Consider the following 26,522-nt stretch of genomic DNA (forward strand, 5'->3'; position numbering starts at 1 on the left):
CAGCGTGACCTCTACTGCAGTTGAAAACACTCCGGATCCGAGGGTGAATCAATTGGCCGCAGGGATGCGAGTCATTTTAGTTTGACACCTTACTCTCAAATTACAGCATCCCCAAACAGGCATATGTCCTCGGAGCCGCTTGATTTCCGACTCGTGGAGAATAGTGTGACAGTCGGCGCTGAGCCTGTTCCTGCACAGCAACATCGACATGGTGAGTAACACAAGCTAATGCTAGCATACAGTAACCTGAGGCTGAACCCCAAATACCTCGTTACTCCCTGAACTATCACTGTGTTGGGGTAAATAACGGCTTCTACACTTTATGTAGTTCACTTCATTATATACAGGGTTTATTTGGGATGCAGCATGTGGCTAGCTGTCCTCCTGTAGCACTAGTGAGCATGGAGTTTATGTAAATATATAACGGTTATATTTCTAACAGATAACCACCACAGTTCTGTGTGTCACAGAGAATCTTTTCAGTCATCCTGAGAGCTAATATTAAAAGTCTATAGATTAGAGATGCTACTACTATATACAGATGCTTCCTTATCCAGCTCTTTACTCTGTGCCCAGCTGTATTAACTGAAACATTAGTATATTGGGGTTTAGGTGTGTGTCATGATGTGGTTTTATTTAGTGATCGTGGAGCATTATTGCATTGCTCACTGTCACAGAAGCAGTGTATGACATTAATCACTCAGGTAGAGGGGTGTGTGTGTGTGTGTGTGTGTGTGTGTGTGTGAGAGAGAGAGAGAGAGAGAGAGAGAGAGAGAGAGCGCGCGCGCGCGCGCGCGCGCGCGCTACCTGTGTCTATGTACTTCCTCATCAGAGGTACATTTGACCTCTGCATGCCCTCTAAAACACCACCACATCTCACTGTTTGCCCTCTGTTTTAAAGTCAACAAGCGTCCGTTGGGCCAGGGCTGAATTTACATCACACAGTATAGTGCATTCTAGGGCTGGGCGGTATGGCAAAAATATCATATCACGATACTGGAGGACGTTTCTACGATACGCGATGTGTGTCACGATAGATAATTTCGCTCGCAGTCTGCAAAACAGTTGCAAAATAAATAAATAAATAAATAAACAAACACGAAACAACCATTAAACTAAGCTTAACGATACTTTTCTTTAATGCCTACAAAGAGAGAGATTTTTTTTTACGTCAAATCCACAGCATCCATTAAGTACCATTTAATTTGTAATTATTAAAAATATATATATTTTTTTTACAAAAATACATCATACCAACAATATCTCAGAAAAGTGTATCGCGCAATCAGTTGTCATGACTGATATCGATATTATAACGATATATCGGCCGGCCCATAGTGCATTCTCAAACCATGCCTGTTCATATCTGATCCTCTTAAATGAAATGTTTCCCGTTTCCCGTACAGTATGATATGTTTGTTTATACTATATTAACCTGTGTAAATATTGATCTTTTAACGGATTTAGTTTATTGCCTACTTAAGACGCCATAAACAAAACTAATACTGGAGCCATCTTCAACCACAAGTAACCTGCATGTGGAGATGTTTACACAGACAACAGCCTCGAGTTTAAGTCACCTGTCAACTTTCTTTTGTAAATTCAAGTCATTTTAACCAAAACTTTTTATAGGAGTATTTGAGAGCTAAGGACTGAATCAGGGATGCTGGAGCAGTGAGGCAGCATTTTCCTGAATTTTGTGTTCTTGCGTATAAAAAAAAAAAAAAGCCATACTTACTAATGGTTTCTTAATCCTTAAATAAAGTTACTCAGATGTGATAGTACTGTATATTCTACTGTAATTCATTAAGGTAGCTTGGACTTGGACATGAGAGCTGCTGATTAGAGACTCGGCTTGGACGCTGCTATTTATACCACCTTAAATGTCTGTGAAAGCACTTTAGTTGTATTTCTGTGAATGTCACTGTAACTCAGGAGTAGCACGGCATGTGAGAGGGTTGTGTGTTCTTCCCAGTACTGGCTTTGGAATAACTCGAACAGAATACTTTTTGTTTTCTATTTTGCAGAGTTTATACGCACCTGTCATCCTCTCTGAGGTGTTGCATTAGCCTGTATGAGTAGCTTATTGATTGACCTAACCTGCTTACTGTTTATTTTTGGACAGAACTTGATGTTTATGCTCTTTAAATTTTGACAGGTGCTTTTGTTGCGTATACATGTGTATACATGAGGGATGTAAGTGTAAGGGCTGCAGCACTGTATAGTTTAGCCCACTGAACTGTTAGCTCAGTTAGCGCAGCACCTCACACTCCCTGTTCCTCTCCCACAGGACTTAGCTGATAAACCGAATACACCATAGACCGGTGTTTGTGTTTAGTGTGGCAGTAACTTGTAGAGGGGTATCATTACTATAAAGACGTTGACTAAGTTGCCCTCTAAACATAATAATGCTTTATATGCGGTACTACGTCTTCATCACGATGAAATGTTTGTTTGAGGAGACTGCTCCTGAGCAAGGATTTCTCCAGCTCTTTGGGATTGTGACTAAACTGCAAATACTACAGTCTACATATGTGCCAAGTGTAGATGTGTAGAATATTTCATGATAATTACCTCACCTCATGTCTTTGTTTACTATATATTCATCATGTTGCTTTGAGAGATGCACCGATATCGGCCGATAAAGGCAGTTTTTCACGCTATGGACCATCGACCGATAGTTTAATAACATCCAATGATCAGGGCCGATTATATCCTGTCAATTAAAAGAGGGCGGGAAAACACATCGGATTCGTACTGTGTGTAAAGAAGATGTCTCTTGTGTGGAATAACGACAAAACTGCAGTTTGTAATCTCTGTAATCTCTGCACTGCTAAAATTTTACACCGGAAGTGAGCTGCAGTGAAGCGGGAGTTTCGGCGTTGTGCATATCTTAATTATTTTTATTTTGTTTGCAGCGCTGCTCGAGCTGCTCGTGCTGAATTAAAGGGCATTGAAAGATTTAAATGAAGATGAGTTGACAATATATTTGTAGAATTGTATATTTCATCAGTTAATGTTAATATATAAAGAATTTTATGTTATATTTACCAGTTTGATGTTTTGTGATGAAGTAGAAATGCTTTTGTTTGTGGTGAGTGAATGTGAGACTACAGGACGTTTTTTAGAATTCAGTCAATGTTAATATGAATTAATAACATTAAATAGGTTAATAATCTTACTTTAATCTTCAGAATTTAGTTAATGTGTTGATGTTAATTTGAGTAATGTGTTTTCTGTTTATGAGACCAGAATACTCTGAAACTGAAATGGAGAGAATAAAGTTTTATTACTTTCAGAATTGTGGAATTAATTATTATTAATTTACAAGAAGGAATAAAAGGCAGAACTATCGGTATCGGCCGATATTACTCTGAATAATCGTTTATCGGTATCGGCTGAGAAATTTAGTATCGGTGCATCTCTAATTGCTTTAAATAAAATGATAGTGTTCTGCCATCATTTTAAAAACTCATTAGCTTCCGAGAGTCAACTTCAGAGTTGATGGCACCCTTCCAAAAAAAAAAAAAACAACCCGAAAAAACGTATGCGATAAATGGTAGTTTAAACTTAAACATATTGGCATGCTTTGTACTGTAATTTTATTTTAATTTAATTTAATTTTTTTCAATATTAAATATTTTTCTAATTGGTGTTCTGTAAGTAGTGTTATAAGCAGAATTCTGCAGTTATTTTTTTGACTCGTATCGTAGCCTATATGAGTTAAAGTAGACTGATAGTTGGCAGAATTCATGACGCTATCAAGCCCCGGTGCTTAAGACTGTTTGCAGAACTGGCCTGAAGTGAAAACTGAGTTTTGTTAATTAAAAAATCCTGGGGTTTGTTTTGTATAGTTCAACTAGAAAGTTTTGGGGCGGCAAGGCCGATTCTTTTGTTTTCGCTATACATGGAAGACATTTTAGGTTTCTAATCAAAAGATGAACATAAGACAATAGATCAGAATTTCAACACTAGATGTGTTAAACAACTTAGAACATGGCACCCTTTGTTTGAACCCACCCTTTTTTTTTCTTTTTCCTTCAAGTGATTAAAAGTATTGGAACATGTCACCTTGTTGCCCAGGTGTGCCCTATTTATAAAAAAACAACAACATTTGTTTAAAGAATTAATAGCTCTGAATGTCTACTCTTAGTTTGAGCCCTAGGTTTTGCCTGTGAAGACTGTATTTGTTGTTAAAAAGGATAAAGCAACATGAACATCAGAGAGCTGTCTTTGGGAGAAAAGCAAGCCATTTTGAAGCTGAGAAAATCAATCAGAGCCATTGCACAAACATTGGGCATATCCAGTGCAACAATTTGGAATGTCCTGAAACAAAACGAAACCACTAATGCACTAACATCTAGACGTGGAACAGGTTGGTCAAGGAAAATAACAGCAGCTGATGACAAACACTGTGAGAGCTGTGAAGAAAACCCCCAAAACAACAGTCAGTGACATCACCAACAACCTCCACAGTGCAGGGGTGCAGGTACCACAATCCAACATTTGAAGAAGACTTTGAAAGCAGACATATAGAGGCCATACCACAAGCTGCAAACCACCCATCAGCAGTAAGAATGAGAAAGCCAGACTGGAATTCACAAAGAAATACAGAGATGAGCCACAAAAGTTCTGGAACCAAGATTAACATCTACCAAAGTGATGGAAAGGCCAAAGTATGGAGAAAGAAAGGATCTGCTCATGAACCAAAACAAACACGTTCATCTGTGAAACGTGGTGGAGGTAGTGTCATGGCTTGGGTTTGCATGGCTGCTTCTGGAAATTGTTTAACACATTTAGATGGAAATGTGAGGAAATTAAATCTGAAATTCTGATCTTTGATCTCAAACACAGAAGTATTCAGTGCATAGCAAAAACCAATGAATCGACCTTGTCGGTCCAATACCCTTGAAGGGAACTGTATTTATTTCACAGTTTATTTTCTTGTTCTGGCATAACACTAAGTATGAGCATTGGTGAGAACATCACAAGTACACAGACAGCAGTATAGTATATGTTGTTATATCTGAACATTTATATTCCCCAATACAGTTAGACCCCGTATTTTTGCCTTCATTTTTAAAATGACAATTTAATGGTACCTTGAATACACCTCTTTCATGTTTCAGGTTGCTCTGTCATCTATTTATTATTATTTTTCACTCCGTTTTGAATGCGCTGTTACATATTCATCAGTTGCATTAATATGCAAAACGTAAACCAGCTGTACAGGTATGAATACTCATTACTATATGATATGAATACTCATTACTATATGATATGAATACTCATTACTGATATGAATACTCATTACTAGCCTACTCATGCAAGGTATAACTGGTAGGAATGCTAATCTTTTTTCACCTTTTCTCCACAATATGATGACCTGGCAATTCCCACCCACTAGGTAGCTCTAGCCTGTCACGTGATGGCTACCAACTGGGGAGGGTGATGGTTAAACCTGCTTCCTTCAAGACATGTGAAGCTGATATTTAATTTTATTTTATTTTATTTTATTTTATTTTATTTTATTTTATTTTATTTAAAACGCTGCTTCTCATACTGTGTCACAGGGCAGTGTAACACACTCGGAGGAAAATGCTCTTGCTCACAGATGCCTGCTATTGGCAAGTGTTGCTCTGATTGACAGGGGAAGAGAGAGTAAAGCCATCCCAAGCACTGCCAGTTTTGGACTCCTTGCTACAGACGCGTGGACTCCTGGCTTCAGATGGCTCTGGCATCATCGAGATTCTAACTCGTGATCTCCTGATGATTTGGTGAACGCTTTTCTTTTGCACCACTCGGGAACCCAGTTTCCTGTCTTGGACATTGTCAGTGTATACAATATTCTGCAAGCATCCCAAATCAGTTTTACGCAAATCGTCCCGTACACCACCCTACATCTGGCCCTCACCCACCTGCGCAATAAGGACACCTACATCCGAATGCTGTTCAAAGCCTTCAGTTCAGCATTTAACACAATCATTCCTCCGCACCTGATTGGAAAGCTCAATCTACTGGGCTTGAACACCTCCATCTGCAACTGAGCCCTCAGTCAGTCCAGATCGGGAGCAGCATCTCCAGGACCACCACACTGAGTACAGGGGCCCCCCAGGGCTGTGTGCTCAGTCCACTGCTGTTCACTCTGCTGACTCACGACTGTGCAGCAACACTCTAATCACAACAAGTTCACCAATGACGTGACCGTGGTAGGTCTCAACAGCAAGAACGACGAGTCAGCATGCAGAGAGGTGGTGCAGCGGATAACGCACTGGTGCAGAGATATACAATCTGTCTCTGAATGTGGAGAAAACAAAAAAGATGGTTCCCTGGTCCCTCAACACCAGCTCCATAACCAAGAAAGCCCAGCAGCGTCTCTATTTTCTGCGAAGGCTGGAAAAAAAAAATGACCATCTCCCACCCCTCATCCTCACCACGTTCTACACAGGAACGATTGACAGCATTCTGAGCAGCTGCATCACTGCCTGGTTCGGAAATTGCACCGTATCGGATCACAAGACCCTGCAGCGGACAGTGAGGATCATTGCGGTCTCTCTTCCCACCATTATAGACATTTACACTACACGCTGCATCTGCAAAGCCACTAGCATTGTGGATGACCCCACACACCCCTCACACACACGCTTCACCCTCCTGCCGTCTGGAAAACGGTACCAAAGCATTCGGGCCCTCATGGCCAGATTGTATAGCAACATCAAACTCCTGAATACTCAGAGACTGGACTGACACACACACACACTCATACTGAACTGAACACCATCCCACTCTTCTTGCAATTTTTGCACATTTCTGTACTGACTGCCTGTATTTCTACTGCTCCTGTACTTATAAAAATATTATGTTCAATTTAGCACTGTACTCTTTACCTGGTGTCCACATATACACACCATATGTGTCCACATATGGTATAAGCTAATCTGCTGAATACTATGTCATAGTATGTTAGGTTTATATTCACAGCATTTTTTTAAAATGTATTTTTGTTATATTGTTATTCTTTTGCACTACCTGTTATATCTGACACTTTCACACCAGAACTGTGTACTTGTCAGTGCTACTCTCTCTTACTGTGCCCATTGTCCTGTTTTAGTAGTTACTGTACTGTCTTGTGTTGTTTGCATGTGCACTTTATGTCGAATATATATGTAGAATGTCTGATTTTAGTTCTGTGTCGTTTCATGTAGTTAGTGTGGTGTTTTATGAAGCACCCTGGTCCTGGAGGAACGTTGTTTCGTTTCACTGTTTACTGTACCAGCTGTATATGGTTGAAATGACAATAAAAAGCCATTTGACTTCACTTGACTTGACACTGTTTTTAATCCTCCTCGGGACAATGTGATAGTGCTAGTCTGAGATCTTGAGGACTTAGTCCGAGTCTGAGGCCTAGCCTTGAGGGCCCCGTCACCACTAGCTGCAAAAGATCTAAAAAGCACCTATGATCATTTTATGGAAAACGTGTGTGTAATGGTAATTTTATACAATCATGTTTTTGTTTGTCTTGAAATTTGCCAAGAGTTCTGTAGTTGACATTCATATTGGATTCGCAAAGTGATAACATTTGGGTTATTTTTTTTGAGAATCTTTGTGTCAATAATGGGGGGCACGGTGCTTTAGTGGTTAGCTTGTTTGCCTCGCACCTCCAGGGTTGGGGGTTAGATTCCCGCCTCTGCCCTGTGTGCACGGAGTTTGCTTATTCTGTCTGTTTCTTTCGTGGTTTTTTCCAGGTTCTCCAGTTTCCTCCCCCAGCCCAAGACATGCTGCAAGCTGATTGGCATTTTCAAATTGTCCATAGTACGTGAATGTGTGTGTGATTGTGCCCTACAATATGTTGGCACCCCATCTGCCTGGTGCCTGGAGTTCCCTGGGATAGGCTTCACACTCTCTGTGCCCCTGTGTAGGATAAGCAGGATGGCAAATGGAAGGATGGATGGATGAATCCAGTACTCTGGAAACGTGAATGTATCTTGTAGTCTGGAGATGCTCCTAAATTCAGTTCTCAGACATCCAGCTGTATGGGGGAACAGGGTGGATGCAAACAGCCGCACACTTACACTGGTGTCTTGACACTGCTTCATATCTCTTTTTTTACTGTCTATCTGTAATGTTATGAGTCTATTTAATATACCATCATGGGACAGAGATGCAGAACGACACACTGGTGAATGGCATGTAAGCTTTTAAACTTCTATCCATCTACCTGTTAACACTGATATCCTTCAGCCTAGGTTAAAAAATTTTAAGAAGGACCCAGTGAATGAGTTCCATGATCTGCTGGTTATCTCTACCAGCCCTCCTCAGACCTCATTTTGGCCCCTGTGTATTTTGGGTCAGTGCTACTGAGGCAGATAGTCAACTCCTGCTGCTTTAATTTCCCCCTGCGGACCTGGTCCTTATACTGATGCCTCAGGCCTACACCTCCCATTCGCCTCCCAGTGTGTGTATGTGTGTGACCTATATTTTCCGTGTCACACATACTGGTCACGTTTGTCTGCTGCATTTCTATGACAGTGTACAGACAAAGTACAGTGAAATGATGTCAAGTCACAAAGAGGCACCATCACAACATAATCTGAAACTTTCATGTTTCCGATTTTGTTTTTCTTTATTTATTTCAGTAATTTAGTTGCTGATATTTAGCTTGATTTTGAAATTTCTTTTGCCAGCCGTGATTCCAAATGGCCAATTAAAAAATCTATTACTGCAGAGAGTTTCTCCTCAAGTTGATATATACACACACACACACACACACACACACACACACACACACACACACAGATATATATATATATATATATATATATATATATATATATATATATATATATATATATATATATATATATATATATATATATATATATATGAAAGAATAAGAATAAAGATACAAACGACAGGCAGAGTATTTGGTTATTTAAAAAAATATATATATTTATATTTTTTTGGAGAAAGCTTGCCAAAAATGTTCTGCAAATTTCAGAGCATAGTGGCAGAGTAAACCTAGAAACCAAACAAATGTGGGTGCATACATTTTTTTGGGAAAAATTCTATTCAATTCAATTCAGTTTTATTTGTATAGCACTTTTTATAATAGTCATTGTCTCAAAGCAGCTTTACAGCAATATATAAACACGGGATACAGATTTTAAATGTGTGTATTTATCCCAGTTGAGTGCGACGGTGGCAAGGAAACACTCCGTAAGATGTTTTACGGATAGTGAGAATATGTAAACCACATTATTGGGACAGATACAAGTTCCCTAGATCTGAGAGTGATTTTATTTGCTGGCTCTTTTTCTAGGAGCAGCAGCGATGGAGAATATATCCCTTCTATAGATAACTGTACTCTCAATGTCCTGGAATTTTGGTCTTGACAGGGTACATGGTGTTTTTTTTGAAAGTGGTTTGATTTCATGTATACCAAAGTTCTGAGCAGTTGGTTGAACAGCAGTAATATGGCATTGACTCTCTGACCCCTAAAGGTTCTGTGATTTTCCTCCTAATGGACACCTAAGGTGACTTGTAATGCACCGCTAGCAGAAGCCTTGACAGAATGGAGCGTATTGCTTTCTTGAAGGTGTACATTAAATTCCAGTGTTTACTAGTTATTGCTGTGGTAGATCATAGAGCGGGTATTTGTGTTTGAAAACGGAAAAGGAGGAGAGCACTTTATTTTTTACTTGGACTGTGTGTGCGCCAGGTTGTTTGAGTTGACAATTGGACTGAATGATGGCTGCAAATGTGGCTTCTGTACTCCCTGTATTCACTGGCTCCTGTATTCCCCCAAATTGGCCAGTCTGTTCTACAATATAATATAATAATTGCAGAAAGATCTGATTTTAGCAGTAATTTTTTATACGTTTTAATAATTCATAATGTTTCACCAATACCAACTAGCAAAATGTAGCTACTACTGTATGTACTGTAAATGTGAATAAATGTAGCTACTAATAAAGCAGGTACAGGGGGAGCACGGTGGCTTGGTGGTTAGCATGTTTGCCTCCGGGGTTGGAGGTTCGAATCCCACCTCCATCCTGTGTGTGCGGCGCTTGCACGTTCTCTCCATGTTTTGGGGGTTTAATCCCCCGGTCCAAAGACGCGTTGTAGGCTGATTGGTGTTTCCAAAGTGTCCGTAGTGTGTGAATGGGTGTGTGTATTTAAAAAAAAAAAAAAGCATAGAGGAGCGTGACACAGAGCGAAATTCCCTACAACACTCCGACACGTGGGAACAGACATCAGCCCAACTAACAAATGAGGAATTTGTTCCAAAAGGGAGGTACTTCTGTCGAGTGGCTTCCTGAAACTTGAAGTTGAATAAATAATATTTAATTTTTATAGTTTGTATTCATATTGTTCCCATTTTGACAGTGTTGTTTTTTTTGTTCTTGTTGGTTGATAGTGCTGTTCAATTTCACTTCCGAATAAAAGGAGAAAAGAAAAAGTACTTTTCGCTGGCGTTTAGTTCACAGAATGATCAAAAAGCAGTCATGTAGTTATTTTGTATAGACAATTCTTTCCACCAATTTTGAGAGAAAACGCAATATATCATGATGTCCATCATTTCAAGATATAAAATTATCATATATTGTGATATAAGATTTTGTCCATATCGCCCAGTCCTACACTGAAAATCCCAGGAGCTGAGCAGTTTCCGAAATAATTAATCTAGCCTGTCTGGCACCAGCAGCCATGCCACGATCGCAATGACCGAGATCCCCATTTGTGGTGTTTGTTGTGAGCATGTGATGTAACTGAAGCTCTTGACCTGTGTCTGCATGAATTTATGCACAGTACTGCTGCCACATGATTGGCTGATTGGATAATTGCATCACTGAGCAGGTGTATGTGATGGTGTTCCTATTAAACTGGCTAGTGAGTGTTCTTTGCACACAATGTCTGGACTGAAATTCCTGAAAATCCTGATGGTCTTTAGCCATGCCGTGACTTGACGTCAAGCGGTTAGTCAAGCATAAGTATTTACAGATCAGAGGACATTTGGATGCAGGTCCATGTCTGACTATGAAGTCTAGGTCTCAGATTGTGCTTCACTGCTGTGGATGGTAGAATTTGCCAGTGATGGCTGCAGTACTTCCTCTCCAGTTGAAGTAGTTTGACGCTGGGTTGAAAGGGCAGTTATGACTTTTGATACCTGAGCAATACATTCAAGCGTGTTTGCAATATCCAGTCTGTTTGGCCAAATGAAATAGCCTCCCTCTTGACTCGGTCTGCGCTCCTGAGGTGCACAGGATTGTCATGTTCCAAATAAAGAACACAGACGAATGGTCTTATTTGGTCATTTATGTCTGCAATTGTAAAGAACCATTCAAAAATTTCAAAACCTCGTCTCATTTCTGCAATAGTTTAATAAACGCTTATAATAATGTTCCCACTAGCATCCCTATTTTTATGTTAATAATTCACCAAATGTCAAAAGTATAGTTTGCATGTGATGTATATTTAACTTGTCATTTTCATTTGAAAACTGCTATTTGTACTTTTTTCCTCTAAGTGTGTGTCTTCTACTCCCAGGGTGTGATCAGTGTGCAACTGGTGGTTACCATGGTAATGGCTTGCGTGATTCAGAAAATTATACCTCACTACTCCTTCGCAAGATGGCTGCTTTGCAGTGGCAGGTAATGAGCGAATGCTTCGAGACTCTTTTGTGTTGATTGACCCTTCGAGTGCTGTAGCATTGTATCTCAGCAGTGCTTTTCAAAGGCAGGTTCAACATGATGTACTTTTGCTCAAGCTCTAATTTTATTGTTAGCATAATGGGGCTGCCAAAGATGCATCATTACGGCTCATCAGTAGGACTAAAGGGCAGCATCAGAAAGTGGAATAACCCGAGAGGACCACGACGAGCCCGGCCTGGTTCCTCCTAATTAGCTCCATGTGTTTAGAGCAAACAGCTTCTCAGAATGTGTTCAATAATTCATCAGTGCTTGTTTGGGCTGTGAAACTTTTTGAATTTTTATATTTATTTTTTTTTTGCTAGTTCAAACACAAGCTTTTTTTTGCCCTAGAGATCTCCATAATTGAGTTTTCATTAATGAATAAATAAACATGGAAAACAACTGAAAGCGGCACAGCCCTCTCAGGACTCGGATGATTTCTAAACAAAGTTGAAGAGGTTGTGCAAAAAAAAAAAAACAACAACTTCAAAATCTGCCCTGTTTGTGTGTTTATATGTCCTGGCTTGCATGTTCCAGTCTGCGTTGGTACCAGCATCCAACAGAAGAGGAGTTGAGGAGCCTCGCTGGAAAGCACCAGAAAGGAGGGAAGAACAAAAAGGACAGGTATGTAGTACAATTGCATTTTGTTTCTTTATAATGTCCAATAAACCAGAGCGAAATTGTAGTGCTGTTATCTTTGCTCTTAACATACACTAGTTTCTAGTCTAATTTTCATTCAGTAGCTTTGTTCCAATTGTACACTGAAGTCCTGCATGTTAATCCCTTAAATAGTACAGATGAGCCAATGTCCACTTTGCTTGTTATGCTTACCTTCTGGTAAAGTCCTGCTCTTCGGAGCCGTGCTCTTTGGAGACCTCCCGAGCCGAGGCAGGTAGCTCGGAGATCAAAACGAAAGAGGATCGGGATTCCCACAGGGCTTTTGTGCTGGCCGCCGTAGTGTGCATGGCCCTGGGTAAACAGCAGCGCTCCAGACGAGAGGATCACTGCTTTTTAGGACAGCTGGCCTGCGGCTATGGGGCAAAGGGCTCAAACACTGGCCCCTGTTGATCTGGAGGCCCATGTTCTCCCCCCTCTTTGCTTTCCAGTATCCTACTGTTCCCAGCAGACCTCAACATTCAACATTCTCATGCCAACTGCCTTAGTGCTGAGGGAGGAATGTGTTTGATTTCAGCATTGTGTATATTTAGCCTCTTTTTTTTAAGCAAGTAGGACTCTAATCCTCAGTAAAAGGTGCAAACACTGATGGTGGTGGTGTTTCCAAGGGAAACTGAGCCAGGTCTAGGCTATGCTTTGCAAATCTGTAGATCATTTAGGACTAAACACAAATCCCAGTATTTCATATTTGCTTTATTTCTTTTTTATATGTGTGCTATAACATTGTTTTGTTTTCTGTATAAGCGAATATTACCTTGTTCAGTTTTCAGAGAGGAAGATAGGACGAATTCTTCAGACTCTTTTCTCTAGTGTGTAGTGTATAAATTGATGAGTTTGATCTAAAGCCAGAGATGCAGCATTTTGCGCAACTAGTTTTGCCCAGTTATTTACAGATACTAGCTCCCAGCACATTTGCATGAAATAAAAATGTCAAATTTGACTGTACTTCATATAATTGTGGCTTTGCATGTTTATCTATAACTTAAACTTTAACATGTATGGATTTTTTGTAGGAAATACAATGGGCACATAGAGAACAAGCCACTGACTGTTCCCAAAGACATCGACCTCCAGCTGGAAACGAAATGTATTGCCGAAGTGGACACACTAGGTATATGCACTTCCATCTGCTCCATATCATTAGAAGCCTAGCGGCCTCATATATTCCATGCCGCTCTCTGCACCGTAGACCTCATTACTCTTCTTTTCTGCTAGCTTTGCACTACTTCCCGGAGTTTCAGTGGCTGGTGGACTTCACAGTGGCAGCAACAGCAGTGTACCTCATCACTGAGCTGTACTTCTGTGTGGCTGAGAGTAATGGAGAGATGAACATCAGTGTGGTGTGGAGTTTGTTAGTGCTGGCCTTTGTCATGTATCCTTCATAACACCACTCACCCAAGGCTAACTCACTTAATGTTTGGAGTGCTGCAGCTTGAATGTCCTGAAGGTTGCATCAGAACAGATAATGATGTAGGAGGTGCTGCACAGTTTGATGTTCTACAAAATGCTTAAGAGCTGTCATATTTTCTGTGCAGAACACACTAGCCAGAGTGTTTTATTCATGTGCTGGTTGTATTTTTTATTTATTTATTTTTTGCCAGTGACTCTAGAAAAGTGTATTTCTTGTTTTGGCCTTGGAATTTTGCATATTGTATTTGAAATGGATGAATGACTATGAGGATGACATGCAGAATATAGAAGGATTTAAGGGTACAATCTTTTTGTTTTTGTGGTTTTTAAAAAAAAAAAAAGTTATAATGTGACATTTTAGAATCAGTTATTCTTATGCTAGCTAACATTTCAAAAGGTCAGGGATATTGTTAACGTTTGTTATTAAACTACTAAACTAATTAGCTAGTTTACCCTAGTTTCATTTTCCCATAGTCCTTGGATGTTTAGCAATAGGCACTAGTTTATGATTAACTAAAACCAATGTGTGTTTTGAGACACAGATTTCTTTTTCTTTTGTGATTTCTTTCTTGTCCTTTCATGTAATAAATAAGGAATGAAACGCAATGGGCCATGCTGATATTGCAGTCCCTCCAGGATTTAGCAATTTTGTGATCGCAGAAATTGACGCAAAATCAAGGAAGACCCCACAATATTCGGAGGGGCTTGCGATTTTTCAAAACAGCGTAGATTTTCCGCAGGTTTGCACCGAGACGCGTCGTGTGACGTCATCACAACACGCATTCAGCCAAAGCCCTCTTCAATTCGCATCAAACATACCAACAAATTTACCAACAAACATCGCTGCGAAACGCCACGCAAATCAATTTTGTGCGATTGTAATTTTGCCTATTCAAGTAGTTTTCCATTTAAAAAAAAAAGGTTTTGAAAAAAAGCCACAGCAAAATCAAGCACTTTTGGCCACAGCGAACACACACAAAAAACCCCTCAGAAATCCTGTACAGACTAGGAAAATAATCAACGATAGGGTGGTGTGATGTAACCGTACGCAAAGCCACCCTGAAGTTCCTCTTGTACTTATTAAAGAATGTCACATCATACTTTTTTTTTCATCCATTTATAGTTGCATTTAATGTGGTATGTCCATATTAACTAAACTCTTTAGTCTTTTTTTTTTTAGTTATTTTTTTTTTTTTGTATGTTATACTGCTATTTAAGGGGCTGTACATTTTGGCTCTTCTTCTCTCCATCTTTCTCAATTCTTTTTCCTTCCTTTTTTTCTTGTTATTTGTTTCTGTTTATTTATCATTGTCTTTTTTTTCCCTCTGTCTGATCATACCTTTTCTTTTTTCCTTTTTTCCTCTAGATTTCTTTATTGAAATTTTTTTTTTTTTTTTTTTAAAGAGTTATACATCAGGAAATGACCCCTTTGAGTCCATTTGAATACTAGGAAAATTGGGCCATCGTGAAGCTAACGATGAATGAAGAATGTTAAACATTTTCATAAAGACAGGAGCACACCCGCATGACCCCAGGGAGTTAAAAGAATGATGCAAACCACTGGTAACCCCAATGTGCAGCTTACAGTTTATTTTACAACAAAAACAGTTCTTGGATGAAATCTCACAGACCAGAAGAGACAGCCTGTGGTTAACCCATGATGGAGTGACAAAATGAGGAAATTGTAGAGGAAACAGGAGTTTCTTTATGAGCGAAAGGATAGCATGATGGCATGGGCATGTGCATGACTGTCAGTGTTAAAATATACATATGTACTCGTATATTTTACTTATTGAAAACAAGTCTGAGGGCAAACAGCAGGAAATGCTGCATTACACGTCTGCGGAGCAGTAGGAAAGAACCTGGCTACTGGTAATGTCAATTCTAGTTTCTGTAAGAAGAAGTCGTCTTTATTGGTCATGTATACATTACAGCACAGTGAAATTATTTTCTCCGCATATCCCAGCTTTGGGGTCATAGCTCAGGGACCCCTGGAGCCGAGAGGGTTAACCTTGCTCAAGGGTGCAACAGTAGCAGCTTGGCGGTGCTAGGGCTTGAACCCCCTGACTTTAATGATCAGTAACCCAGTGCCTTATCTGTAGCGCCACCGCCACCGCTGCTCTAACCCCTAACCACCCCAGCTAGAAATACCCAGGAGCTGGAACTGGTATTCAGGCTAGATATTCACTCTAGAAAAGTTTTTAGTGTAGTGTTGGGGTGAGCGTGTCATAAATAGCTTTCTTTGTAAAAAGTTCAGTTTTAATGGAGAGAGAGTGCAGTTGGGTGAAATTTCAGCAACTGTTGCTCCTTACCTGCTACTTTCCTTCTTCTCTGGCTGATAAATTATGTACATTAACAACAGAACAGTCCACAAGGATCAATCTTCCAGCTGTATGCATTGCCCCTCACCCACTCACAACCTGCTACTGAAGATTGGACACCCAATTTTCATGACCCAACCAGACTGATTTGCCTGGGAAAAAAAGGATTGAGCAATAGGAGAGAGGGAGGCTGGCTGATGGCATGATAAAGATGATGAGGATGATGATAGGCCTGTGTGAGTGCAAATGGGTGGACGGTGTCAGGAAGGAGCCATTTTACTGGGCTGCCTCTGAAGAGTGTGTGGCAGGGATATGGCTTTGTCAATGTGATGGGCAGTGAGACGTTTCCTTAGATGGCCTTCTCCAGTTGTCTGTGATTTTTTTTTTGCACTCTGCACTAACATGATTGACCTGGACTAGTGTAATCAACTAGATGTAAGCATGCAGGCTTCATGAGGAGGTTCATTATAACACCTTCCTACTAATATCATTCTTTCTTTTCTTCAGGTTTTTGTGTTGAGTTTGTCTCAGCTTTGACTGGAACTTTGGTAGTTATAGTTTAAACAGTGCTTTCAAACATCATCTCGCCAAGAGTTAATGATTTATTATTATTTACATTTAGATTATAGTTTAAAGTTGCCCATTCGAATACATTGACTTGGATAGATTGAGTTGATTTATATATTGTCTGTCTGGCCAGTCAGCAGTTCTGCTTTAAACTCTCCTCTTTTCTTCTCTTCTTTTCTCTTCTCCCCTTTCTTCTCCTCTCTGTTCTCTTCTTTTCTCTCATTTCTTCTATGTTTTCTCTTCTCTTGAATTCTCCTCTCTTCTTTCCTTTCTTCTCTTCACTGTTATCCTTTCCTCTCTCCTCTTCTCTTCCATTCTCCTCTCTTCTCTTCCTTTCTCTCAGATCTTCTCCTCTCTCTTCTGTTCTTCTCTTATCGTCTTCTCTTTCCTCTACTCTGCTTTTCTCTTCTCTTTTCTCGTATCGTCTCTTCTTATTTCTCTTCTCTTCTCACTTCTCCTCTTCTCTTCTTCTCTTCTCCTCTCTACTCATTCCCTCCTTCCTTTCACTGCAGATCTACTTTAATTTGATGTGGCTTCCTTTCTGCAAGTGATTGTCTGTCGCAGCGTCCCATATGCTAAGCATGGTGTAGTGATGATTGTGAGAAGGAGTTGATTAGAAATACCACATCTCCAGGATATAAAAATGGAAACTAGATTTGTTCCCTAAAAGTCGTGGCACTGAACCCAATCAAAAGCTCCTGTTTTTCTCAGGGAGCTGCAGATCCCTTCTGAGCTCATATTAACGAATGATCAAAAGTTTTGCAACTCGGATGGAGCTTCGGATTTGTCGGCTTCAACATATTCTAACTCTGTGTACCAATTCAAAAAATATATATATATATATGACATTGAAATATCTCTCCATTTCCGACATCACATGATAAGGATATTGCTCAGATAGGCCCTTGAGTTTGAAAAGCTTTAATGGACTAAATGTAAAAATAAGTATAAACACCAGTCAAAGTTTAGAAACTAATCCATTTGTGCCTGTTTTATAACTGCAGCCTTAATCCTTAACTCCTGATTCCTTCAGTAAGATCCTCTTCTCCCTCACGGCTCACTACTTTAAGCTGGAGGAAGGCGGCGAGCGATCCCTCTGCATCACCTTTGGGTTCTTCTTCTTTGTCAAAGCAATGGCCATCCTCATTGTCACTGAGAACTACCTTGAGTTTGGACTTGAGACGGGTACAGTATAACCACAGTGTTTACAACCTTCTATCATTTTCTTCTGCTTTTCATCGATATCAGATGCCATTGTGATTAAGAGATGTTTATTAGTGTGATGATGATGATGATGATGTCATCTCCACAATTCCAACAATAAATATAGTTATAAAAATATAGAATATGTAAAATATAAAAATAGTTTTTTTTTTGTTTGTTTGTTTGTTTGTTTGTTTGTTTTTAAAAAAAGACCTGTGTTAGCGTGCACTAGGCCAAGGAGAAAGTTTGCTCCTCTTTTTCATTCAACATTAAAAATTAGCCAAAGAAACTCATGCTTTTTGTGATTCTATTAAAGAGAAATGCAGCCATGTGCGTTTTAACAACAACCGAGCTGCCTGGTTTCATTTCAGAATGAATTTATTTGAATTACAGTAATATTATACCACTCATGCCCATCAAGTCACCACCCAATAATCTCCAGAGAAACTCCTTCTACATGCATGAGTGGGTTTATGCAGCTGGTTTGCATTTGTTGCCAATTTACGATTTGCAACAATTTGTGTTTGACAACTACTAAATGATATGTAGTAAAACTGTGTATACACACAGTCAAAAAAAATACAAACACGTGTAACAGACACACGTTTCCATGCCGGGTTTACAATGACTACTTCTCATTATGCGTAGATGCACCATCAAAGTCCGGTGTCTTGGCCCGAGTTTCTTCTTGGGTTTCTTTTGTTTGGGTTTTCTAAAAAAAAAAGCCTATAACAGAAGACATTTCTCATCCGTTTATGTACATGTCAATTTATCAGAAATATCTATACTTAAGAGGTGGATTTTATTTTTATTTTTTTATCTTGGCGCCTTGAGGCACATAAATGGATGGAGCAGTTCATAGAGTCCTAAGAGTTGCCCAGTGTTTACAGAATTTACGGAGGGGAGAGGGCTTTGTCTCACCGTCATATTATAGCAGACTGCTCGAACTGTTCATTTTTCCTAGCTTTGGTTTAAGATTAAGAGATATATTAGATTTCGAATTTAGTGGCCCACACATGGAGTGCTTGGATTTATAATTAATAAGCACTGCATCTGCAGTCTGAGTTGTTTTATACCAACGTCTACACACCAGTTAGTGTTATTGATTTTATTTTATTTTTTAGCAGTTGTTATTTTCCCTGTAAAATCAGTTTCATGCATTTTCCTTGTTTGCAGGTTTTGCTAATTTTTCTGAAAGTGCTGTTCAGTTTCTGACGACCCAAGGCCTGCAGTCCCAGTGAGTAAATGTGTGTGTCTGTCTGTGCGTGTGTGCGTGTGTCTGTCTGTGCGTGCGTGTGTCTGTGTTTGTCTTTCTGTGTCTGTCTTTCTGAGTCTGCGGGTCTGCCTTTCTCTGCGGGTCTGCCTGTCTCTGTGTCTGTCTCTGTGTCTGTCTGTCTGCATGCGTGTGTGTCTGTGTGCGCGTGTCTGTGTGTGTAACCCTTCTGTGACCAGTCTTTGCTTTCTGTCTTTCTGTGTAGGGGCCCCATATCCAAACTAACCTTTAAGCTGGCTCTGGCTCTACTCTGCTCTCTGATTGGAGCATTCCTCACCTTCCCTGGGCTGCGATTGGCCCAGATGCATCTTGATGCCCTCACCCTAAACAACAGCAAAGTCACACAGTGAGTGCCCTCAGAAACCATGTTACATTAGCAATATGTGTATTATCTTAAAATCCTATGGGCATGTAATCTTAAGCTTTTATGAAGCATTTTTAGGAAACGTTAATGGCGTATTAATTAGCCAGCAGTAGCTCTTTAGAAATCTTTGGTTTTGACCTTCTGCTCACTAACACAGAACCTAAAGCACTGAGCAACAACATCTGCATTTATTACTGGTAAACTGATTGACTATCCATATATGTATTTAATTGAGACGGAGCCCATGCCTCTCACCACTGTTAGATCCTCATGTACAACCGGATCGCATTCTAGCCGAAAGAACCACCTGTTCGCTGTAATCATATTGGCATTTGCACGTAATTCAGCATCCACAACCAGAACATGACACTGCTTTATCCAGTCAGCAGTGAAATATTATTACAGATGGACTCCATATTAGCTTATGTTAGGGACCAAATCCAGGTGTACTGTGAGGGGTCGGGAGATGCACACTATACCTAGCTAATCCACTTCAGTGTGACCAGCTTAGATTCCCGCCCTGTCCTTTTAAAAATCACTACCACTGCTCTTGGCCAATGCCTGAGTTTGAGTCACTCCCTGTCCGTTTAAATGATTCTTTCTGTCTTGTCTTGCAGGACGTTGCTGCATATCAACTTCTTGGCCCCACTTATAATGGTGCTGTTGTGGGTGAAGCCCATTACCAAGGATTATATAATGAATCCCACGCTGGGGAAAGATAGTGTGCCTTTGTAAGTTTTTTTTTCTTTTTTTTTTTTTCTTTTTTTTTTCTCACTATTATTATTTATTTATTATTATTTTTTTATGATAAACCTTCAGTCATTTTGGGGGGCATGATGGCTTGGTGTTTAGCACGTTTACCTCACACCTCCAGGGTTGTTGGTTCAATTCGTGCCTCTGCTCTGTGTGTGCGGAGTTTGCATGTTCTCCCTGTGCTTTGGGGGTTTCCTCCGAGTACTCCGGTTTCCTCCCCCAGTGCAAAGACATGCACGGTAGACTGACTGGCATTTTCAAATTGTCCGTAGAGTGAATAGGTGTGCGAGTGTGTTGCTGCCATGAATTGACACCTCGTCCAAGGTGTCCCCTGGCTTGTGCCCGGAGTCTCCTGGGATAGGCTCCAGGCTTCCAATGACCCTGTGTCGGATAAAAAAGATCAAGGCGTATGTACGTGTGAAAGCGAGAGAGAGAGAGAGAGACAGAGATTGTATAGTTTTATCTTGTATATAAATGGCAACAGCTATGCTGTTCATGCAAAACATGTGGAAATCTTGGAAAATGCAGGGAATACATGGGAAACTATAATACATTTAGGGTGCACTTTTATTCTTATGATGCAGAATTAAACAGACGACAATCATTTCAGGTCCAGTCCACAGTGGTCATTAACACAGTGTTTTCAATCACCGAAAATAGCATCTTTTCAAATCCACTCTCCAGAGTCAATAAATCTGTTTTGTGGCTGAGGAAAAATGCTGATGTATGATTGCGATCTCTATTGTTCCATGATGGGTGCCATTACTGCAGTGTCGTTTCCATATTAGGAAGTTTAATTCCATGTTCGTCTGCTTTGTATACCATACAAGCGACATTGGGTTGTGCAAGAGATTGTGTTTTTCTTCATATCAAAACTAATGAAGATGGTCGAAAGACCACCGGACAGACACCAAGTACCTGTGCCCCTGCCAAACCTTCCTGTTTGTGTGTGTGTGTGTGTGTGTGTGTGTGTGTGTGTGTGTGTGTGTGTGTGTGTGTGTGTGTGTTAATGCTGCGTTGAACCCAATTTAACATGGACTAGGCCTCAAAAAAAAAACTTCAAACGTACAGCCAAACAAGCATCAAATATGAAATAAATAAACAAGTGCATTTTATTATGCAGCATGAAGCTTAATATGTTAATATGGTCAACTTACTAACACAAAAGTACTCTGTAGCAGTTTCTGTTGTCACAGGCATGAGTGGTTATTGCTGTGTGCTGTTGCGATGATGTATTAAGAAACACCCCTACTGTGTCTCTTCCCTTGCTTCTGTTAGGATGTCAGAGAAGACGTACGACACGCTGCGCCTGTGGGCCATTCTGCTGCTGTGCGCGCTGAGGCTGGCCATGATGCGCCACCACCTACAGGCCTACCTCAACCTGGCCCAAAAGGGGGTCGAGCAGATGAAGAAGGAAGCAGGACGTATCAGCACGGTTGAGCTGCAGAAAATGGTGTGTAGTTGGACGTTCTGCGCGGTTCTTTTTAAGGAGTTTCGTTATTCCCTAGAGAAATTAACTCGGATAAAATAGTCCGTATTCATCGAGATGTCCGAGTTAGAAACTATTCCAGTTGCTTGTTCCAATAGAAAGCCATCATGACATTATCTGAGTGGATGAATCATTCTTCTGTGTCATGTTGATTGGCAAGATATGAATGAATCATCGGCTCGACCGGATACAGGTGCATGAATGAGTCCAGATGCCCACCTTGTCCATCCCCTAAAGATCGCTGCATTAGCATAGCGGCGTCCTTCAGTGACGGAAATGTGTTGTAATGAAAAAGGATTGAGTCATATTGCTTGCCCTCTGAAATGCGCCTGCTATTTGGGTTTAGTGGAGCTTCAGTTAAGATCAAAACCTCCAGCACTCCAGAGCTCGAGCCAAGGGAAAGCGCCTGTTTGATGTGCGAGACTCATAAATGGCTGTGGCGGCATGGTGGCGTCTGGTGTTACAGCCTTCTTCAGAATTTATACATTTTCAGTCCTTCCCCCTAGCTAAACTCCCTGGGAACAGTCTCTCTAAGTCTGTTTGATGAACCCTTCTTGCCCTGAAGTAGCTTGTTTTTTGAAGTGGATTTGTGCAAAGGAGCTGTTTTTAACTGCAAATATGTTCTTCCTTTTTTTTTTTTATCTTTCTGCCAGGTCGCTCGTGTCTTTTACTACCTGTGTGTGATAGCCCTTCAGTATGTTGCACCGCTGGTAATGCTGCTGCACACAACTTTGCTGCTAAAGACATTAGGTGAGCATATCAGACCTGTTCTTCCACAGCATTTCTGGTGGTTGGCTTGGGCAGTATGACCGTGATGGATAAACCATGAAGATCGCGATCTGGTCAAATTTTGGTATGGAGTTATCTGTATCAAGGTTTATCCATACTTTTATAACCATAACCCACTCCGTTGTTAGCTAATTGTATGTTAAAATCTGTTTAAATACAGATTGCTCTTTTTTTAGTCATTTAAATAAATAGTTTTTGCAAGTTAGATAAGAACATTATTAAAATCAGTTTTTAAAGAAAAATATAATAATAATCAAGGCTGTTAAATTAATCTAACCTAAACAGCACAATGTGTATCACCATAATTAATGCCATTCTTCAAGAGAATGGTCAAAAAGTAATCATATAAAATAAATATTACACGCAGTGATTAAATGGAGATTAAAAGCTGTTTACATTTTCTCTTCTTTTTATCCCATTGTTCTTCTTATTATTATTATACTCATCATTATTCATATTGCTGTGGTACAGGGCAGTTTACTGTCCACTTCCTCATATATGAGCTCTGAGGCATGCATGACCGGCTAATGTCCCTTTAATTGGCAGGAGACTAATGCTATCCCTCCCACCCAGAGAACATTTTGGGTGGGAGCTCTTTAGGCTTCCTAGGCATGGATAGCTGTGCGCCATTATACTTACTCTTATTATAATTTTGTAAATAGCTTGTAAAAAAGGTAAAGCATGCATAATTAAAATAAGTAAATTCAAGTTTAAATGTGTCTTATTCCATTGGCAGATGAAGTTGCATTTTGGGGGGGAAATAACTGCTCAACAAATTCTCACAATAGAAAAATAGACAATAGATAAATGTTCAATTTACCTGACTGTAGTAAAGAAAAAAGTGGATATAATAGTATATTATAGTATAATAAAATATAATTGGATGATAGATGTACAGAAAAGCTTTTAAAGATGTTTCTAACACTAGCTATCATTAAAATACAATATCAGTACAATATTTGTACCTTAACTTGAGAGTAAATTGCAGTCCGTTCCATTTGTTTTGTCAGATTCCGATATGAGAAATGGATATATTTGACCACATTGAAAATCTTGCCGGACTGAAAAACTATATATTTTTGTCTGTTTTGTTTGTCCCTGGTGCATAAATATGAGGTTGCACACATGTAGAATCCCTTTGTCCTCTATCACAACGGGGGGGTGAAATACAAATGATAAGAGCTTCAACAGTAGGTTGTTTACCTGAACATGTCATGACCTCAAATCCCGGTAGCCTTAGAAGTGCTAATAATTGTGGACTCGACTGGATTGTGAAACTGTTATCAAGTATGTTATTGTCCGCTCCGAAGCTATTAGCTTTCATATAATTTTTTTTTTTTTTATCATCAGGTGGACATTCCTGGGGCATTTATACTGAAGAGAATGAGGACTGTCATCTGGGGACAGCAGGACATGCAGAAGCTCAGGCACCACAAACAGTGGCACAGCTCTCTGTGGCTTTGGGAGGACTGAGGACTGTTTTCACGCCTTTGCTTTTTCGAGGCCTCCTCTCCTTCCTCACCTGGTGGATTGCTGCCTGTTTATTCTCCACGTCTCTCTTCGGCCTCTTTTACCACCAGTACCTGATGGCTGCATAGCGACAGGCTACCTGTGGGCCAGTGCTAGCAGAGAAGACTGTACAGGCAAAGGCCCAGAAACTCCATCCCTTTTCACAACCATATCTCTCTGACGGGCTTCCTTTATGGACTTTGATGTCCTTTTTTTTTTTCTTTTTTTTTTCTTTTTAAAGAAAAGTATTTTCAGCATCACATTCGGTCAACCATAGCGAACAATAACAATAATAGTAATAATAATGATTAATGATTTGATTTTCGTGATGTTGGGAAGAGTGAATGAAGGATTGTCTCCTGTACAGGGGGTGTGTATGTTGATTTTAACAGTGCAGGACACCCATGAATCTCCAGATGGATGCATTTTTATGGGCCTTTTTTTTTTGTTCGTTTTAAACACACTGAGAATTTTGGAGTTGTGCATTGCTTTTTGAGATACTGTATTTTTAGAGTTCTAAATGGATGATAGATGATATGCAAAAAAAAAAAAAAAAAAAGCGGGGGTTTAAAATGTGATTTTAAGTCATTTTTCACTTTCGCCTCTGAAACTTGGCTCTGCTGTAGGGAAGGTGGACACCCCCAGAGTTATACAACTCTAATAACTAACAAGTGTTGTATTAATGGCAAAGAAAAGCACTGGGGCTGTGGATAGCACCTGGGAGGGGGATGGGGGGATTAATTAAATGTGAGAGTTGTTTTTATCTTTATTGCCAGGCAGGTGCTTAATAGGCCTTCTTGTTTGAGTTTGTGTAACTGTACAAAGACTGAGCTAATTTAATAGTATGTGTGAGTGTGTGCATGTGCGTGTGTGAGAACAGACAAGTGTTCGAATAAAGACATCAATGCCTGCAGGCTGCAGCTGACCCCTGCCGCTTGCAGGCATAAATCTAAAAAGGGCATTTTGAACAAGAAAGGAACGATCTTTGGACACGATCTAAAGCACTGGCCTCCACTTTGCTCCTGCCTCTCCTTTTAGTTTAACTGGTCAAACGTTTTGCTTTGAATCTAGGGTCCAGCGTGATCAAACAGAGCCTGCAAGTGCAGCGCACATGCTACCATGTCATGCGTATTGATTTGCTGTCACGGCTCTAGTGTTTGGATTGATTTCCGTTTAGCTTTATATTAAGGTGCCAAGGATGCGTGTAAGCTCTAATCTGTTGCGAGTGTAACTGCTTGTGTCCATTCTCAGACAGAGAGCCATGTGGACTGCTGTGAAATGTAAGTATTCACACTCAAACGTTCTCCACAGTGTACAAGCAATGGGGGAACAAACGTCCCGGCTTGTTAACACGAAGAACGTTTGGTGTGTTTTTGTGTAGCGGTATAGCAGTGCATGAGTCTGAATTCTGCAGATTTTTATGAATTTTGGTCAGTAAAAACATGGGGATTGCACTACAGCTCAGACAGATACCGGATGCACATATCAGTTTGATTTGTAATTGTGTCTTTTTTATTATTATTATTATTATTATTATTATTATTATTACCATTTTAACTCTTTTATGAGTTGTAGAAGTCAGTCTTATCCCCTCTCTCTCTCTCTCTCTCTCTCTCTCTCCATTTTGCATTTGGGAGAGTGTGCACAATATGAATGTATCAGTCTTGCCGTTTTGTTGTACGATTTTTCACTTTTCATTCGTTCATTATTTTTCCTGGTCCGACTACAGATTTTCAACTTGGCCAAACCGGTGACAGTTTTGGTCAGTATTGCTGACAACTCAGTTATTTATTTAACATGCAGTGGTTTAACATTCAGAAGGCTGTCTGTTCCCTTGGATAACACGCCTTTGATTCAGTATTAAATCGAGGAATGGGACAGTAATGATGTTCCAATAATTATGAACTTTGGCTGAAATGTACTTTGCACAATCATCAACCAATCAGTCGGTCATATATCCAGTGTCATTGGAACGTTTATGAGCATTTAAAAGCTCTTTATCACTTGCAAGCAAGAAACTACTGACTTTGCCAAGTTATGAAGTTATCAGATTCTTACCTTTTTGTCATTTTCTAGCACTTCTAATTTCAAACATGTAGTTTAAGAGTGACCAAGGAAGCAGAAGGATGCTATTTATCATTACTAAAAACCTCTTTTTCATCATAGCTACGTGTCTTTAAACATGTCAAGCCTAATGACAAATAACACATAATCTTGGGTTCTTAATTGGACTGTTTGGATTTCACAAGACAAATTTGACAAATCATTTGTAAAATTCCTATTCTTTTTCTTTCCTTCCTTTTTTTTTCTTTCTTTTCTCCAGTGAGTTCTAGTGGAGATGAAGCTGGGACACTTCTTAAAATCCACAAACCAGAATGGCCTTTTTTTGTCTTAACTGTGTTTTATGTATGGCTGTTCTACTGTTTTATTTATTATTTTTTGTTAGTTTGTGTTTAATAAATGAATGTTTAAGGGGAAA

The 26,522-nt window shown here is 39.8% G+C and overlaps 1 protein-coding gene across 1 annotated transcript; it reads left to right on the forward strand.

The window, feature by feature from the left end:
• On the forward strand, positions 1 to 26,522 carry tmem161b (transmembrane protein 161B). Its single transcript, XM_017452421.3, has 12 exons — positions 1 to 211; positions 11,548 to 11,651; positions 12,228 to 12,314; positions 13,379 to 13,476; positions 13,581 to 13,737; positions 17,697 to 17,848; positions 19,043 to 19,103; positions 19,345 to 19,485; positions 20,121 to 20,234; positions 21,535 to 21,709; positions 22,399 to 22,495; positions 23,885 to 26,522. The coding sequence occupies exons 1-12, from the start codon at positions 209 to 211 to the stop codon at positions 24,130 to 24,132; spliced, it is 1,437 nt and encodes a 478-aa protein (XP_017307910.2). The 5' UTR covers positions 1 to 208; the 3' UTR covers positions 24,133 to 26,522.

This window comes from Ictalurus punctatus, chromosome 22 (assembly GCF_001660625.3).
Source record: "Ictalurus punctatus breed USDA103 chromosome 22, Coco_2.0, whole genome shotgun sequence".
In the NCBI taxonomy this organism is placed as follows: Eukaryota; Metazoa; Chordata; class Actinopteri; order Siluriformes; family Ictaluridae; genus Ictalurus; species Ictalurus punctatus.